The sequence below is a fragment of the Miniopterus natalensis genome, chromosome 11 (assembly GCF_054644295.1).
Source record: "Miniopterus natalensis isolate mMinNat1 chromosome 11, mMinNat1.hap1, whole genome shotgun sequence".
NCBI classification, from domain to species: Eukaryota; Metazoa; Chordata; class Mammalia; order Chiroptera; family Miniopteridae; genus Miniopterus; species Miniopterus natalensis.
In genome coordinates this window covers 6,268,795-6,285,432 of record NC_142091.1, presented here as the reverse complement: position 1 = coordinate 6,285,432, position 16,638 = coordinate 6,268,795, and the positions used below count along the sequence as shown (strand labels likewise).

The 16,638-nt window shown below is 47.2% G+C and overlaps 2 protein-coding genes across 2 annotated transcripts; one reads left to right on the top strand and one right to left on the bottom strand.

Moving 5' to 3' along the window:
* Positions 1–8,419: 8,419 nt before the first annotated feature.
* On the bottom strand, positions 8,420–9,695 carry LOC107530790 (trehalase-like). The gene is made up of 4 exons (XM_087822133.1): positions 9,566–9,695; positions 9,103–9,215; positions 8,805–8,858; positions 8,420–8,560 (listed from the first exon to the last, which is right to left on the bottom strand). Exons 1-4 carry the CDS (start codon positions 9,693–9,695, stop codon positions 8,420–8,422), a joined length of 438 nt encoding a protein of 145 aa, XP_087678259.1.
* A 400-nt stretch (positions 9,696–10,095) lies between these two features.
* LOC148091913 (trehalase-like) lies at positions 10,096–12,088 on the top strand. The gene is made up of 5 exons (XM_087822131.1): positions 10,096–10,179; positions 11,261–11,361; positions 11,524–11,616; positions 11,739–11,855; positions 11,962–12,088. Exons 1-5 carry the CDS (start codon positions 10,096–10,098, stop codon positions 12,086–12,088), a joined length of 522 nt encoding a protein of 173 aa, XP_087678257.1.
* Positions 12,089–16,638: the final 4,550 nt, after the last annotated feature.

Genomic DNA, 16,638 nt, shown 5'->3' with positions numbered 1-16,638 from the left:
ATTAGTCTGTTCTCTGTGTCTATGTGTCTGTTTCTTTTTTCCTTTTTCTATTTTATTATTAAAATTATTGGGGTGACAATGGTTAATACAAACATATTAGGTGTGGGTTTCTATGTTACAAAATCTGTATATTGCACTGTGTGCCCACCACCCAAAGTCAAATCTTCTCCCATTGCCATATATTACGAACCCCCCTTCCCTCTGGCAACCACCACACTGATGTTTGTGTCCATGAGTTTCAGTTTTATATCCCACATATGAGTGAAATCATGATTCTTAGCTTTGTCTGACTCACTTATTTCACTCAGCATAATATTCTCAAGGTCCATCCATGCTGCAAATGGCAGGATTTCATCCTTTCTTATGGTGAGTAGTATTACATTGTGTACACGTATCACATCTTCTTTTTCCAGTCCTCTACCGCAGGACATTTTGGTTGTTTCCATGTCTTCACCACCATGAATAATGCTGCAATGAACATAGGGGTACATACATCTTGCCAATACATGTTTTTAAGTTTTTCAAGTATATACCCAGGAGAGGGACTGCTGGGTCATATGGTAGCTCTATTCTTAATGTTTTGAGGAATCACCAGACTGCTCTCCACAGTGGCTGTACCAGTCTACATTCCCACCAGCAGTGAGTGAGGGTTCTCTTTGCTCCACAGCCTCTCCAACACTTGTTATTACCTGTCTTGTTGATAACAGCCACTCTAACCGGTGTGAGGTGGTATCTCATTGTAGTTTTGATTTGCATTTCCCTAATTGCTGGTGAGGCTGAACATCTTCTCATATATCTATTGGTTGTTTATACATCTTCTTGGGAGAGGTGTCTGTTCAGGTCCTTTGCCACTTTTTGATTGGGTTGTTTGTTTGGTGTTGTGTTTTATGAGTTCTTTATATATTTTGGAAATCAAACCTTTGTCAGCTGTTTGCAAATATCATCTCCCCTCTGTCGGCTGCCTCTTTGCGTTGTTGTCAGTTTCTTTGGCTGTGCAGAAGCTTTTTAGTTCTACGTAGTCCCACTCATTTATTTTTGCCTTTACTTCCCTTGCCTTTGGGGTCAAGTTCATAAAATATTCTCTACAATCAAGGTCCATAAGTTTGATACCTATGTTTTCTTCTATGTAACTTGTTTCAGGTCTCACATTTAGGTCTTTGATCCATTTTGAGTTACTTTTTGCTCATGGGGACAAACTGTAATCCAGTTTCATTCTTTTGCATGTGGCTTTCAAGTTTTCCCAGTGCCATTTATTGAAGAGACTATCTTTACTTTATTGTGTGTTTCTGGCTCCTTTGTTGAAAATTATCTGCCCATATACATGTGGTTTTATATCTGGGCTCTCTGTTCTGTTCCACTGATCTGTGTGTCTGTCTCTGTGCCAATACCATGCTGTTTTGATTATTGTAGCTCTATAGTATAATTTGAAGTCAGGTAGTGTGATACCTCCAGCTTTGTTCTTTTTCCTCAGGATTGCTTTGGGTATTCGGGGTCTTTTGTGGTTCCCTACAAATCTGATGATTTCTTGTTCTATTTCTTTAAAAAATGACCTTGGGATTTTGATGGGGATACAGTGAATCTGTGTATTGCTTTGGGTAGTATGGCCATTTTAACCATGCTGATTCTTCCAGTCCATGAACATGGGATATTTTCCTACTTTGTTGTGTCTTTTTTTATCTCTTTTAATAATACTTTGTAGTTTTCAGTATATAGGTCTTTCACGTTCTTTGTTAAGTTTGTTCCTAGGTATTTTATTCTTTTGGTTGCAATTGCAAAAGGAATTGCTTTTTTCATTTCTTTTTCTTAAGTTTTGTTGTTAGTGTACAGGAAGGCAATGGATGTTTGGACGTTGATTTTGTATCCTGCAACTTTACTGTTATGAGTCTGTTTCTATATTGCTTGTTAGTACATTTTGTTCTTTAGATTCCACATATAAGTGAAATCATATGGTATTTGTCTTTCTCTGACCGACTTATTTCACTTAGCATAATGCCCTAAAGGTCCATTCAGCTGTCACAAATGTTAAGATTTCATTCTTTTTTATGGCCGAGTAATATTCCATATATGTACCACTGCTTTTCTATCCACTTGTCTATTGATGGGCACCTGGGTTGCTTCCATATCTTGGCTATTGTAAATAATGCTGCAATGAACATAGGGGTGCATATATTTTTTCAAATTAGTGTTCTGGGTTTCTTCAAATATACATACCCAGAAGTGGAATTGCTGGGTCATGAAGCAGTTCCACATTTAATTTTTTTTGAGGAACCTCCATACTGTTTTCCATAGTGGAGAAGTGTCTATTCAGGTCATCTGCTCATTTTTAAATTGGATATTTTTTATGGTGTCAAGTTGTATGAGTTATTTATAATTTTTGGATATTAACTACTTCTCAGATGTCTCTTTGGCAAATATGGGGTGTCTTCAAAAAATGTATACACACACCTTGAATAATTATTATAAAGGCAGTGTTTATTAAAATACATTTCATTTTCAAAATTGAGCGATCAGCTGTTAAAATGTATATACATTTTTGGGGGACACCCAGTATCTTCTCCCATTCAGTATGTTGTCTTTTTGTTTTGTTGATGGTTTCTTTTGCTGTGAACAAACTTTTTAGTTTGATGTTGTCTCATTTGTTTATTTGTTCTATTGTTTCCCTTGCCTAAGGAGATATATCAGAAAAAAATATTGCTAAGAGAAATATCAGAGATTTTACTGCCTATGTTTTCTTCTAGGAGTTTTATGGTTTTGAGTCTTATCTTAAGTCTTTAATCCATTTTGAGTTTATTCTTATGTGTGGTGTAAGAAAATAGTTTAATTTTATTTTTTGTATGTATCTGTCCAGTTTTAACACCATTTATTAAATAGACTGTTTTAGCCCCATTGTATGTTCTTGCCTCCTTTATCAAATATTAAATGACTATATAGGCATGGGTTCATTTCTGGGGTATCTATTCTCTTCCATTGATCTGTATGTCTGTTCTTATACCAGTACCACACTGTTTGGGTTACAATAGCCTAGGAGTATAGTTTGATATCTGGTAACGTGATACCTCCAACTTTGTTCTTCTTTCTCAAGATTGCTGTGGCTACTCGGGTCTTCTGTGGTTCCATATAAATTTTTGAATTATTTGTCCTAGTTCTGTGAAATATGCCATTTGTATTTTGGTAGGAATTGTGTTAAATATATAGATTGCTTTGGGTAGTATTGACATTTTAATGATGGTAAGTCTTCCTATCTATGAACATGGTGTATGCTTCCATTTATTTGTATATTCTTTGATTTCTTCAGTGTCTTATAATTTTCCTAGTACAGGTCTTTTACCTCCTTGGTTAAATTTATTCCTAGGTGGGTTTGTTTTTTTTTAAAGCAACTGTAAATGGGTTTATTTTCTTAGTTTCCCTTCCTAATAGTTCATTGTTGGTGTATAAAAATGCAACCAATTTCTGAATATTTATTTTGTACCCTGCTACTTTGCTGAATTCATTTATCAGTTCTAGTAGTTTTTTTGGTGGAATCTTTGGGTTCTCTATATACAGTATCATGTCATCTGCAAATAATGACAGTTTTACTTCTTTCTTTCCAATTTGGATGGCTTTTATTTCTTCTTGTCTGACGGCTGTGGCTAGGACTTATGTTGACTAAGAGTGGTGAAAGGGAACATCCTTGTCTTGCTCCTGATCTTCAGGGAAATGCTTTTAGTTTTTTCCCATTGAATATGATGTTGGCTATGAGTTTTTCATAAAAGGCCTTTATTGTGTTGGCATATGTTTCTTTTATTTCCCATTTGCTGAGAGGTTTTATCATAAATGGGTATTGAATTTTGTCAAATGCTTTTTCTGCATCTGTTGATATGACCATATGATTTTTATCCTTAATTTTGTTTATGTGGTGCACAGCATTAATTGATTTGCACATATTATACCAACTTTGCATCTCAGAGATAAAATCCCACTTGGTCATGCTGTTTGATCTATTTAATATATTGCTGGATCTGCTTTGTTAATATTCTGTTGAGAATTTTTGCATCTATGTTCATCAGGGATATTTGCTTTTAATGTTCATTCTTTGTAGTGTCTGTATCTGGTTTTATAATTAGGATAATGCTGGCCTCATAAAATGAGATTGGGAATCTTCCTTCCTCTTGAATTTTTTGGAATGGTTTGAGATGGGTAGGTGTTAGCTCTTTAAATGATTGGTAATATTCACCTAGTCCAGGATTTTTGTTTGTTGGGAGTTTTTTGGTTACTACTTCAATATCATTTGTTGTAATTGGTTTGTTCAAATTTTCTTCTTGATTCAGTTTTGGAATATTGTATATTTCTATGAATTTATCCATTTCTTCCAGATTGTCCAATCTGTTGACATATAGTTGTTCATAATATTGTCTTACCATTCTCTGTATTTCTGTGGTGTCAGTTGTTACTTCTCCTCTTTCATTTTTAATTTTATTTGGGTCCTCTCTCTTTTTCTTGATGAGTCTAGTTAAAGGTTTATCAATTTTGTTTATCTTTTTGAAGAAGCAGCTCTTGGTTTCATTGATCTTTTGTATTTTTTTAGACTTCATTTTGTTTATTTCCTCTCTGATCTTTACTATTTTTTCCTTCTATTCACTTTGGGCTTTGATTATTGTTCTTTTTATAGTTCCTTTAGGTGTAATGTTAGATTGTTTATTTGAGAGTTTTCTTGTTTCCTGAGAGAAGCCTGTAATGCTATGAATTTCCCTCTTAGGACAGCTTTTGCAGTATCCATAGGTTTTGAGTTATTGTTTTCATTTTCAGTTGTCTCAAGATATCCTTTGACTTCTTTTTTGTCATTGTTAACCCATTCAATGTTTAGTAACATGTTCGTTAGCCTTCATGTGTTTCTGTTTTTCAGGCTTTTGTGTAACTGATTTCTAGTTTCATATCATTGTCGTTGGAGAAGATGCTTGATATGATTTCAATCTTCTTAAATTTATTGAGACTTGTTTTGTGTCCTACTATGTGGCTTATCCTGGAAAATCCCATGTGCACTTGAAAAGAATATATATCCTGCTTCTTTGTGGTGAAATGCTCTGACTATACCAATTAAATCCATCTAGTCTAGTATGTCATTTAAGGCTGCTGTTTACTTGTTGATCTTCCGTGTGAAAGATCTATCCATTGATGTCAATGGGGTGTATTACTGTCGATCTCTCCCTTTATGTACATTAATATTTGCTTAATATATGTAGGTTCTCCTATGTTGTGTGCATAAGTGTTTACAAGGGTAATATACTGTTGTTGGATTGGTCCCTTTATCATTATGTAATTTCCTTTTTTGTCTCTTATTAAAACCTTTGTTTTAAAGTCTATTTTGTCTGGTATAAGGATTGCTACCCCAGCTTTTCTTTCATTTTCATTTGCATGAAAAATCTTTTTCCATTCCTTTACTTTCAGTCTCTGTGTGTCTTTTGATCTGAGGTTAATCTCTTGTAGACAGCATATATATGGGTCCTGTTTTCTTATCCATTCAGATACCCTGTGTCTTTTGTTTGGAGCAATTAAGCCATTGACATTTAAAGTGATTTTAGATAGGTATGTATTTGTTTCCATTTTATTGTACATATTTATGTTCATTTTTTCTTTCTTTTTCTTAAAGAAGTCCCTTTAATATTTTTTTGTAATATTGGTTTGGTGGTAATGAACTCCTTCAGATTTTTCTTGTCTGGAAAGTTCTTTATTTTTCCTTCAGTTTTAAATGATAGTTGGGTAGAATAGTCTTGGTTGTAGATCCTTGCTTTTCATTACTTTGGATATTTCATGCCAATCCCTTCTGGTCTGAAATGTTTCTATTGGAAAATCAGCTGACAGTTTTATAGGAGCTCCCTTGTAGGTAACTAACATTTGCCACTTTTAAGATTCTCTCTTTGTCCTTCAACAGTTTTATTATACTGTGTCTTGGTGTGTCTCTCTGAGTTTCTCATACTAGGAGTTCACTGGGCTTCTTGAATTTTTAGATTCATGTATTTCATCAAATTTTGGGCATTATTTTAAAACATATTCTTTATCCTCTTTATTTTCTCTTCTTTTTCTGGAGCTCCCATAGTGGGTATGTTGGTCTTCTTGATGGTAACCCACATGTCCTTTTGTCTCTGTGCACATTTTTTTTCTTTCTGCCCTTCAGATTTGATGTCAATTGTCCCATCCTCAAGTTTTCTGATTCTTTTGCCTGCTCAAATCTATTATTGAATGCTTCTAAATGAATTTTTATATCAGTTATGTACCTTTAAGCTCCAGAATCTGTTTGGTATATTTTTATAATTTCTTTCTCTTGATATTCTCATTTTGTTCATACATCCATTCCTCCCACCTCCCAGCACCAAATATTTCACTCTACTCTTCTCTTGCTTACATGGCTTCTGAGGAAACTCCAGTGTAATTTTTATCTTTATTTTTTTTACAAGTAAGGTTTTATTTTCCCTACTAGCTTCTTTCAATATTTTTTCTTTATCTTTGATTTTCTGCAGTTTAAGTATGATATGCCTAGGTGTAGATTTGGGGGCATTTATTCTGCTGGGTGTTCTCTGTACTTCTTGGATCTGTGGTTTTGTGTCTTACATCAATTTTGGGAAATTCTCAGTCATTATTATTTCAAATATTACTTTTTGTTCTTCTCTGACTTCTCTGATATTCCCATTAACACATGTGTTACACCTTCTGTGGTTGTCCCACAGATCTAGGATATTCTGTTCTGTTTATTTCAGTTTTTTTTCTTTGATTTTGAGTTTTAAAAGTTTCTATTGACATATTCTCAAACTCACTGATTCTTTCCTCAGCTATGTCCAGTCTACTAAAGAGCCTATCAAACAAAGGCTTTCTTAATTTCTGTTACAGTGTTTTTTTATTTCTATCATTTCTTTTTTATTCCTTCTAATAATTTCCCTCTCTCTGCTTACATTACCCATCTTTTCTTGCATGTTGTCTACTTTTTCCATTACAGCCCTTAGCTTATTAATTGTAGTTGTTTTAAAATTCCCAATCTAATAGTTCCAACATTATCCCTGCTGTATCTAAGCTGGCTCTGATGCTTTCTCTATCTCCTCAAACTGTTTTCTTCTTTGCCTTTTACTATGCTTTCAAATTTTTGGTTGAAAGCTGGACATGATGTACTGGGTAGAATTAACTTAGTTTATTATAAACTTCGTTTCTGTAGGGCTTTTGGTTTGTGAGATTTTCCTCTGGTAAGTTGTGATTCTCTGTATCCGCCTGTCTGTCTCCAATTTTGCCGTGTGGCCTCAATTCTCTAGCAGACCTAAGAGTTGTTACTTTTCGATTTGTTCAGTTTTTGAATTGTTCAAACAGGGTGATGACTGGACTAGAAACTAGAAGTACTCTTTTGGATCTTTTTAAACAATTTCTATTTCTTTATTGATATTTTTATTTGATGCAATGTTGTCATTATACCTTACTTCTTTAAACACAGTTTGCTTTAGTTCTTTGAACATATTTATAATGGTCACTTTAGAGTGTTTTTGTTTAAATTTAACATTTGGTCATTCTCAGGCAGTTTTTTTTTTTCTACGTTTTTTAGTATATGAGCCACACATTCCTGCATCTTTGCATGTCTCATAATTTTGGTTAAAAAATAAAAATGTTGGATAATATATTGTAGCAAATCTGTGTCCTGACTCCCCTCTGTCCCCCTTTCCCCCAATCAGGGGTTTTAAAACATTGTTATTTGCTTGTTTATTGTGGAGTGACTGGCTAGATTACCTCAGTTAATCCCATTTCCCACCATCAGTGTTCAGCTGGATGTTGCTCCAGAGTGGGGCACATCTTTGGTTATGCCCACAGTCACCCTAAAAGAACTGTGATCTTAGCAGGGTTCACTCCCTTCTTTCTCTGAGTACTCAGCTGATAAAACAACTGCCAGCTTTTACTCTATTGATTTCAAAAGGGTCCAAGGACATAATGATCCAGACTAATACATTCAAGTTTGGATTCCTTTGAGGGGATGGTTCAAAAGGGGAGTGTGTACCTATCCCGGCTCCAGCACAGGGCTGTGGGTGCGGGGGCCAGGCTGGGTGGCTTTCAGTATTTGTAAGCATCTCAGCAGAACAATAAAGCATTTGGAGTGTGATTCTGGAAGGCCAAGTTGTGTGGGGCACTGGGCTGAGGTACATGAGGTAGGAGGGTTAGGTTTTCCCCACAGAGTAGGATTTCCACCTTATTAAAAGTTCCAGGAGGGACCCAGGGCCCAACCCATGACCTCCAGGTCACTACCCTGCCCTCCTCCAGGACGACTGAGGACTGGCAGGAGGCACAGAAGGGCACGAGGTCTCCAGGGATGGAGAATGACGAGGCAGAAGAAGGTAGGGACACATGCACAGGTTTAATGAGGCAGGAGCTGGAGCTGGAGGAGGAACTGAGGCAGATGGGGCAGTGGGGCCCATCACTGTGGCAGGAGGCTGAGCAGAAGGGCAGCTATGAGGCAGTGGGGCTGCAGGAAAGCTGTCTGGGCTCCTGAGCTCAGCCGGTCACCATAACGGTCCAGGAGCATCAGGACCACTCCATTGGTCCAGCCAAACCCTTTCTGGAGAGAGGCATGGCCTGTGGGCAAGCCCTCTGGGGAAGGCCCTCAAGTCCTTTTAGGCACGTGTGGGATCTCTACCCAGAGGCACTGGCCCTGCCTAGCCCAGGGGACCAAGGAGGACCAGTCTGGCTCCTCCCTGCAGACCCACACCCATGGGAGAACTGAGGCCTAGAGAGGGAAGGTCATGGTCAGCTGTGGGGACAGCAGAGCCCCACAGTTCCCTGTAGGATGTTGGCCCACTCACCTGAACTTCATACTCCCCTCCACCACCTGGCTGTCCTCCGTTGCTGATGTCATACTGGGGACAAGAGGACAAGCCTAAGGTCAGCACTATCCCCACCCCCTGACCCAGCCTCCAGGGGGAGCAGGAAATGGGAGATCCTTTGGGAGAGGCTGCTCTGGCCTGTCTCTTACCTCTGCAGTGCCCAGGAGTAGCCACTGGGTGCCGCCACCACCCCTGGGCCTGGGCTTTGCAAGCCTGACAATTCCTCACCTCACCTTGGGGAGGCCAACTGGGGGGACTGGGCTCAGGGCCAGCTCACCTTCTCGAACATGGCTGACTTCTGGGAGTAGACATCAAAGTTGGTTTGGATCCAATTCTGCGCCAGCTGGAAAGCCACTTCCTGGGTCCTGGGTGAAGGCGACTTGGCCAGACCTAGACCCCGCCCCAAGGCAGGACCCTGAATCTCCAGAGCCCCCATCCGAGGGGGAGCCGGGGCCTGAGCTAATGCTTCTCAAGGTGGGAAAGAGGCCGGACCCTATGACCTTCTTCCTGGAACCACAGGCGAACCTGCTCTGATCCAGGGCCTGGGTTTGGAGGGAGAGGAGGGCTGAGTCCCCTACCAGGTGGCCGTGGACGCAAATGCTTGCTGACTGGGAGGCTGAGAGAACAGGGGAGTCAGAGAAAGACCCCACATCCTTTGTTCACACCTCCCCAGTACTAGGGAGGCCCACTCTGTACCTCCACGGGGTGAGGCCCTGGGACATGCCCATCCTGCCTCCTACCTCTGATGACCAGGTCCTGTAGGGGGGCCCAGGCATTGGGGAAGTCCCACTGCTGGCCCGTCTTCCTGAGAGAGGTTGGGATCCCGTGTTGGTAGGTCAGGATCTGGCTGTCCTGGAATGTTCCAGACATCAGTGTGACTGTGGGTGGGGCTGGGTGGGGAGCCAGGAGGCTGGGCCCTGCTCAAGCCAGATGTCCCTTTCTTGGGCCTTCCCCTCTTGGCTCTCAGCTGCCCCCTGGTGGCTGCAGCGGGACCCTCAGGCTAAGCCACAGGAGAGAGTGGCTGCCCCTTGCCAGAGATCACTGCTCAGGGGCAGGGAGAAAGCCAGTGGAGCTGCCCCAGTGCACCAGGCTGCCCTGCTGCCCCCTCACCTCCAGGTACTTCAGGGCCTTGTCCACGACACCTGGGTCAGAGAAGCAGCCGGCCCAGAGGGGAGCAAGGTTGGATGGGTAAAACTCTTGGTTCTTCTTTTGGCTTTCAAGGTCATAGTCAAACCAGGCACCCTTCTTCTCATCCCAAAGGAGAGCCTTCATGGCCGCCAAGCGCTGGTCCCGCAGGTTCCTGTACTTTGTGGCTTCAGTGTCATTCTCTGGGGCAACACTCTATGTGGATGGAGTAAGCAGGCTCCTAAACTTAGCTTCTACAGAAGGAATCTAGAGATATAAGAATTTTATAGAGAACTTCACAGAGGGAGCAGGGGAATATCTGCTTCTAACTCCTCCCCTCCTCCATGAAGCCCTCCCAGCATTCCCCCAGGCAAACCTAGCCAGTCCCGCCACCTCCAGGCTGCCCACTCCTGCTCTAACAGCGCCTGGTAACTGTTCACTCCTGCTGGGCTCTTCCCCGAGCTCCTCGGGCCACGCTTCTGCACAGGAATGACCATGGCTACTGCTCGGTGTGGCCCAGCCCTGTGATCAGCACAGCTCAGCTGTTGGCACTTTCTCTCCTTTGTCTGAGGCTCAGACAGGGCAGTGATTTGCCCAAGGCTGCACAGCACCTGTCCTCCCACCCAGCCCCCAGGGCCCTGGCACCCACAGGCAGAGCAGTGCTCCGGGCTCCTCTGCTAGTGTATGCTGCTTCCTCAGCCAGCCCCCGGGAACCTGAGCCTCATTCCACTGCTCCCCACAGGGCCTCTCCCACCAAAACCACACTCACTCATACAGAACTAGCAGGAAGGAGCAGAGGGAAGGAAGCACCTGGGGCGGACACCCAGCAAGCCCCACTCTGGCCCGACCTTGCTCTCCCTCAGCCACGTTCACTCACGTCCACCCCACTGGGGAAACGGTTCTGGGCCAGAGAATGTGGAGCCCTCAGTCTCTGGGCCTGGCTTGGTGGTGGTAGCAGAGATTCGGGGGGCAAGGGGAGCTGGAGGAAATGACCCCCCGCCTGGGTCCTGAGAGTGGCCACTGCTTGGTGAGCACCTGCTGGTGCCAGGCAAGGGGTCAGGGCTCCTTCACACCACCGAGCACAGCAGGGCTGCAGGAGCCCGCACGTGGGGGTGAGCAGGCCGGGCTCCCAGCAGCCAGACTTGACTGAGGCCACAGGGCTGCGCAGCAGCAGAGCAGAGCCCAAGCCCAGGCTGCCTGGCTCCAAAGCCCACAGCTGCCAGGGCCTCTACCGCCCCAGCCTCTTCCAGCCTCCAGCCTGGGGGAAGGGGCGTGGGGTCTAGGCTCCCTGTGCCGTCCCCTGGGTCCAGGTGAAGCCAGAGGTCCTCCAGCACCCTGAGCGGTTCTCCCTGATCTACTCACGGCACCCCTTCATTGTGCCTGGCGGGCGCTTTCGCGAGTTCTACTACTGGTGAGCAGCCAGGAGCTGCGGGGGTGGGAGTGGTGGGGAGCCCAGAGCCTGCGGGGTGGCCTGAGCAGGGTGAGATACCCTGAGGTGATGTGGCCTGGGCATGCAGGGCAGAGGGCGGGTGGTGGGATGCCCGGCTGGGATACTGAGGGACCCTTCCCCCAGGGACTCCTACTGGGTGGTGGAGGGTCTGCTCCTCTCTGAGATGCCCGAGACGGTGAAGGGCATGCTGCAGAACTTCCTGGACCTGGTGAAAACGTAAGCAGGGGCCTGGCACCTCAAGGCCGGGGGGGAGGACAAGCAGGTGCCACGGCTTGGAGCCGGATCTGCCTTGGCCCTGGGGGATGGGCGGGGGCGTCAGCAGGCCTCCTTCTTGGCAGCTATGGACACATCCCCAATGGGGCCCGCGTGTACTACCTGCAGCGCAGCCAGCCCCCGCTCCTCACCCTCATGATGGACCGCTACGTGGCTTACACCAGCGACACCGCCTTCCTACGGTGGGCGGCCCCTCCCATGCTGCCCGCAGGCTCCCCAGACCTGAGACCTCCCAGGGCGGGAATGGGGGGTGTGGCTGGGCTGAGGTGGTGCCTGGCTCTACCCCAGGGACAACATTGGGACCCTAGCCTTGGAATTGGACTTCTGGACTGAGAACAGGAACGTCTCTGTGAGCTTGGGGGGAAAGAGCTACGTCCTGAATCGCTACTATGTCCCTTTTGGGGGACCCAGGTGAGGAACTGCGGGGATAGCCTCTCAATCTCTTGTCTATTCACCTGGTTCAGGGGTCACCAGGCCCCTGGGCAGGAGGGCAGGGGACCTAGGTCCACCTCTCTGATGGTGAGACTGGGGATGGGGGCTTGTGTTTTAGGAAAGGAAACCTGGTCTGTGCTCTGAGGAGAGGGCGCCTGCATCGCCCTCTCTCAAGTCCATGCCACTTGGCCAGGCCTTCTGAAGACACCATTGTGTTTGCAGCAGTGATTGCCCCAAACTGGGAGAGGGGCTGGCAAGTCCAGCAGCATGCCCTGTGTCTGCCTCCACCCCCACAGAGTTCCAGGGCCTACTCTGGGCTGTCCCTGAGGCAGCAGAGACCCCAAAGGACAAAGGGAGTAGGCAGGACAGGCCTGTGACTGGGGACATGGACCTCTAGAGGGGAGCAGAATTCAGTCCTGGCAAGGGGAGAGGAAAGCCCACTACAGGAGGCCACAGAGGAGGGCAGAGCACCCTGGGGCTTGTGTCCTGCAGCTTGGCCACCAGCCTGTGCACCGCAGCACTGGCCCCACCTCCCCTGGCACCTCTTGGCCAGGGCCTGGAGCTGGAAAAGAGCACCTCAAGTCCCCTCCCCATACTCCCCTCCTCAAACCATATCCACCTGTGGATCAAAAACACCTTTTTTTAAACCCTCAGTTGCCTGAGAGATGTGCACGGTTGTGGCTTAGTCAGAGGACCACCTGCACACAGAGTGGGGACTGGTGAGCAGTGCTTGCTCTCAGAGCTTGCACGTTTCTGCATTTCTGCACATGGCAGCAATTTTTGCAGAAAGGGTTTAGAAGGTGCATCTGGGCCAGGCACCAGCCTGCTGCTGTTGTCTGTGGTTGCCTCTGCCCAACCAGGTTGCCCGACCTCTGTTCACACCTCCACCACTGTGACTTCCTCTCCCTGTGGGAACAGGGCACAGGGTCAGGGGCTCCTGCCATACTCATACTACCAGGCATCTCCCTGTAGGCCAAACCTTCCACTGCCACAGCCCAGTATCAGCAAAATTCAGGTGCTCCCTGGGGAGCCCTCAAGTCACACACTCTCTCCTGCACAAGCCAGTAATCAATGGACTCACATGTTTGCAAATCTCCCTGAGAGACGTTTGAAAATGGAGCTGGGTTCCAGGAGCCCTGCGTGGGGACTGGGCGGAACTGGAGATGCGCTCCTGTGTAAGAGTCTCTGTGGCAGAAGGTGGCTGACGTAGCTGATGTGGACCCTTATTTGCCAGATCTCCCAATTTTTCAAAGTAAGGTGGAAATATATATTTTTACCTAAAATATGCCAAATTTTAAGTGTCCCAATGTCCCAAATTCTGACTGTAAATCTGGGAGTGATTCCTATTGCGGTGTGGAGTGGTGAGGAGGAGACATGGCCCCACTGCAGGGCCCCACTTCCCCCCAAGGGTTCAGGGCCCTGCCCTTGAATGAAGCCCCATCCGGGGGTGCTGACTCACAATTACTTGGTGCCCTTTACACTGAGATACTCTGTACGTATTTGAGATCCTTAATATGTAGAAATCTCTTACAAATCCAAAAGTGAAAAAATCCTGTCACACTTGGAAGACACCTACAGAACCCCATGGATGGTGGGTAAACGTGACGCATTTACTGTTCTCTGATCTGATCAGGCTCAGCCCACACGAGGCAGCCCCACCGCCCCTGTGGCAGCTCCCTGACCTTGGACCTGCTCTCCCGCCTCAGCACTTAGCTTGTCTGCCAGACTTTCTCAGCACACGTATGCGCAAGCGCATCATCAGTGGCGAGAGCAACACTTTGGAACATTTATTCAGCTTTGACTTCGCAGTGAAGCTGTAGGCTATTAGGGGGAGGGACTGAGAAGGGGACCCCTTTTCTCAGTTCTCAGAACTACGTCCTCAGCAAAAGCCCTGAGACCTGCTCGGCCTACCATCCTTGGAGGGGGGCTTCTCATTGCCTTTACCCCAAAGTAGTTCTTGGAGGAAGAATTACTAGTTCCCTTCTCGATTCTCAGGGTAGCCATGTGACTGGCATTTTAAAAAGTTGATTTCCCAGGCTCCCCTGCAGTTAGAGGTGACCGGGGGGCCCACTTTTGACAAATGAGATGTTAGCGGAAGTCACGGGAAGGGGCCCCTGAGAAAGCTCCGTTAAAGGGAAAAAAACCTGGCTGGAGTGGCTCAGTTGGGTGAGTGTCCTGTGCACTGATGGTCGCCAGCTCGCTCCTGGTTGGGGCACATGCGGAAGACAAGTGATTGATGTTTCTCTCTCACATTGATGTTTCTCTCTCCCTCTTCCTCTCTAAGCATGTCCTTGGGTGAGAATTAAACAAACAAACAAATAAATAAACTGGAAAAGACTCAGCTGGCTTTGCACTTGGTCTTTTGCCTTTTGCCCTCCCCACTCCTTCCTGCCTTGAGCACAGGTGACCTCGGGATTGCAGAGGCCACTTGCAACCAGGAAGCAATGAACCTGAGGCTAAAGGCACACGCTCAGGATGGCAGAGCAGAAAGATGGAGAGAGACTGTGCACGCTCAGGATGGCAGAGCAGAAAGATGGAGAGAGACTGTGCTCCATGGCACCTCAGCCACAGCAGCCCCGGGCTCTGGTTATATGAGAAAAACAAACCCCTGAGCCCGTTTTTCAGATTTCTGTCACTTTTGACTGAAAGTCTCTAACAGGTCCTTCTCTGAGGCCTCTAGTCAGTGCACTTTCCTTCAACCCCATCACACGTGCAGCAAAGTTGTAATGTCCCAGGAACACTGTGATGCTCCCACCTGCCAGCCTAGCCTCAGTCCAGCTCCGGGTGTGAGGGGAAGACATAACATCCATCCATCCATCCATCCATCCATCCACCCACCCACCCACCCACCTACCTATCATTTATTGCCACATATTCACATATCGGGTGACGCTAAGCAGATGCACTGCCCACCATCCTCACAGCACTCCAGGCTCAGGACTTCCCATCAGTGGTGGTGCCAACAGTTCCTGAATCTCCTGGGGCGGCAAGGCCAGCATGGTGAGTGTCTGCCAAAGAGATGGTACCTCTTCCAGCTTCTGAGGTGCTGGTGATGTTCTTCCTCGTGACCTGACTACAAGGTGTTTGCTTTACGACCTATTAGCGGCCATACACTCTCCTGTATTGTGCTATAGTTCATAATAAAAATGGTTTGAAATTTGAAAAAGAGTCCCTCGGCCTGCTTGGTCTGGCTCCCTGGGGCAGGAGGGACTGAGGGGTCTGCGAGGGCCGGCAGCCCGAAGAGCCTGCGGCGATGACGGCAGGTTCGCAGAGCCGCTGGGCAGGTGGGCTCTGACCGGCCCCTGTAGCCCTGCCACGGAGCTGTGTGTTGTTCCTTCTCTTAGAGTAGCCGCGCACCTGCAGACAGGCAGTTTCTGTTGTGGTGAGAAGTAGTTACACAAAAGGGCAGGAGGGAAGGCGCTCATCGGAGCAGACAGCCCCTCGCTGCTGGGAAGGCGCTGCCGCAGCCTGACACCTGCGCCCGCTCCGCAGTGGGTGCGCAGGATGCGGCCCCGCTGGGCGCCCAGCCCGACCGCAGCCCTGCACCTGTAGCCCCACCCCGCCCACTTGGACCACCTGCCTTTGCCTGCTGAGGACAAGGCTGCCTCTGAGTGGGGTTTCAGACAGACCCTGGCTCTGCCATGTTCGGTCTCCATGGTGCAGGCAAGTCGTGTGACCTTTTTGAGCCTCAGTTTCCTCATCTGAGAAGTGGGGATGACAAAATCTCCTTTAGAGGCTTCTTGTTAGAATCAGATGCTGTGTTTTAGGTGTCAGCCAAGGGCAGCACCTGTTTTGTTAGTGGGTAGAGATGCCCAGCAGCTGAGGGTCCACTCCGCTGTGCAGACCTCACGTCACATAGCTGACAGACTTTCCCAAGGGGCTGACAGGTGTGTTTGAGGCACCACCAGGCCTACCTGGGAGGACCTCCTGTCGGCCAGTCGCCACGGGGCTGCCTCTTCAGGACCCCTCATGCTCTGAACCTTGTGCGGCACGAGCCTGTTGCCTGAGGCGGGGTGGCGGGTGCCCGTCTGAGCGTTTCTTCCAAGAAAACTGGAGGGAAGACAAGCAAAGACGAGCCTCGAGGCGGCAGGATGACCGCGCCGCCGTGTCTCGCCACCGCCCAGGTGGGTCCAGAGAGCGTCGCCTGGCTCACCGTTTGCGTGGAAGTGAAGCTGGGCAAGAGGGGCCCCTGCAAGGAAGCCCGTCCAGGCCTCAGCGCAGCAGGGGTGCAGACCCGCGTCGGAGACACGGGGCTTCAGTGCAGCAACGGAGTGTCTCAGACTCGGGGGGGGGGGCGGGGGGCTCTGGTCCTTCCTCGCAGGGAAGGAGGGGCCTTCAGCAGGGGATGCTGAGCGTGGGCACCCACCATCTTCCTCGCAGCCTTGTGGGTGCGGAATTGGTTCCAAACCCGGCCTGACCCAGCAAGTGCTCCCGCAAGGCCCCCAGGGCGAGGCCCGCCGGCGGCTGCCCGCTGGGAAGGGGGCTCTTTCCCTCCCCCCGGGAGCCTTGGGCGCCCACAGCGCCCGCGGGCGC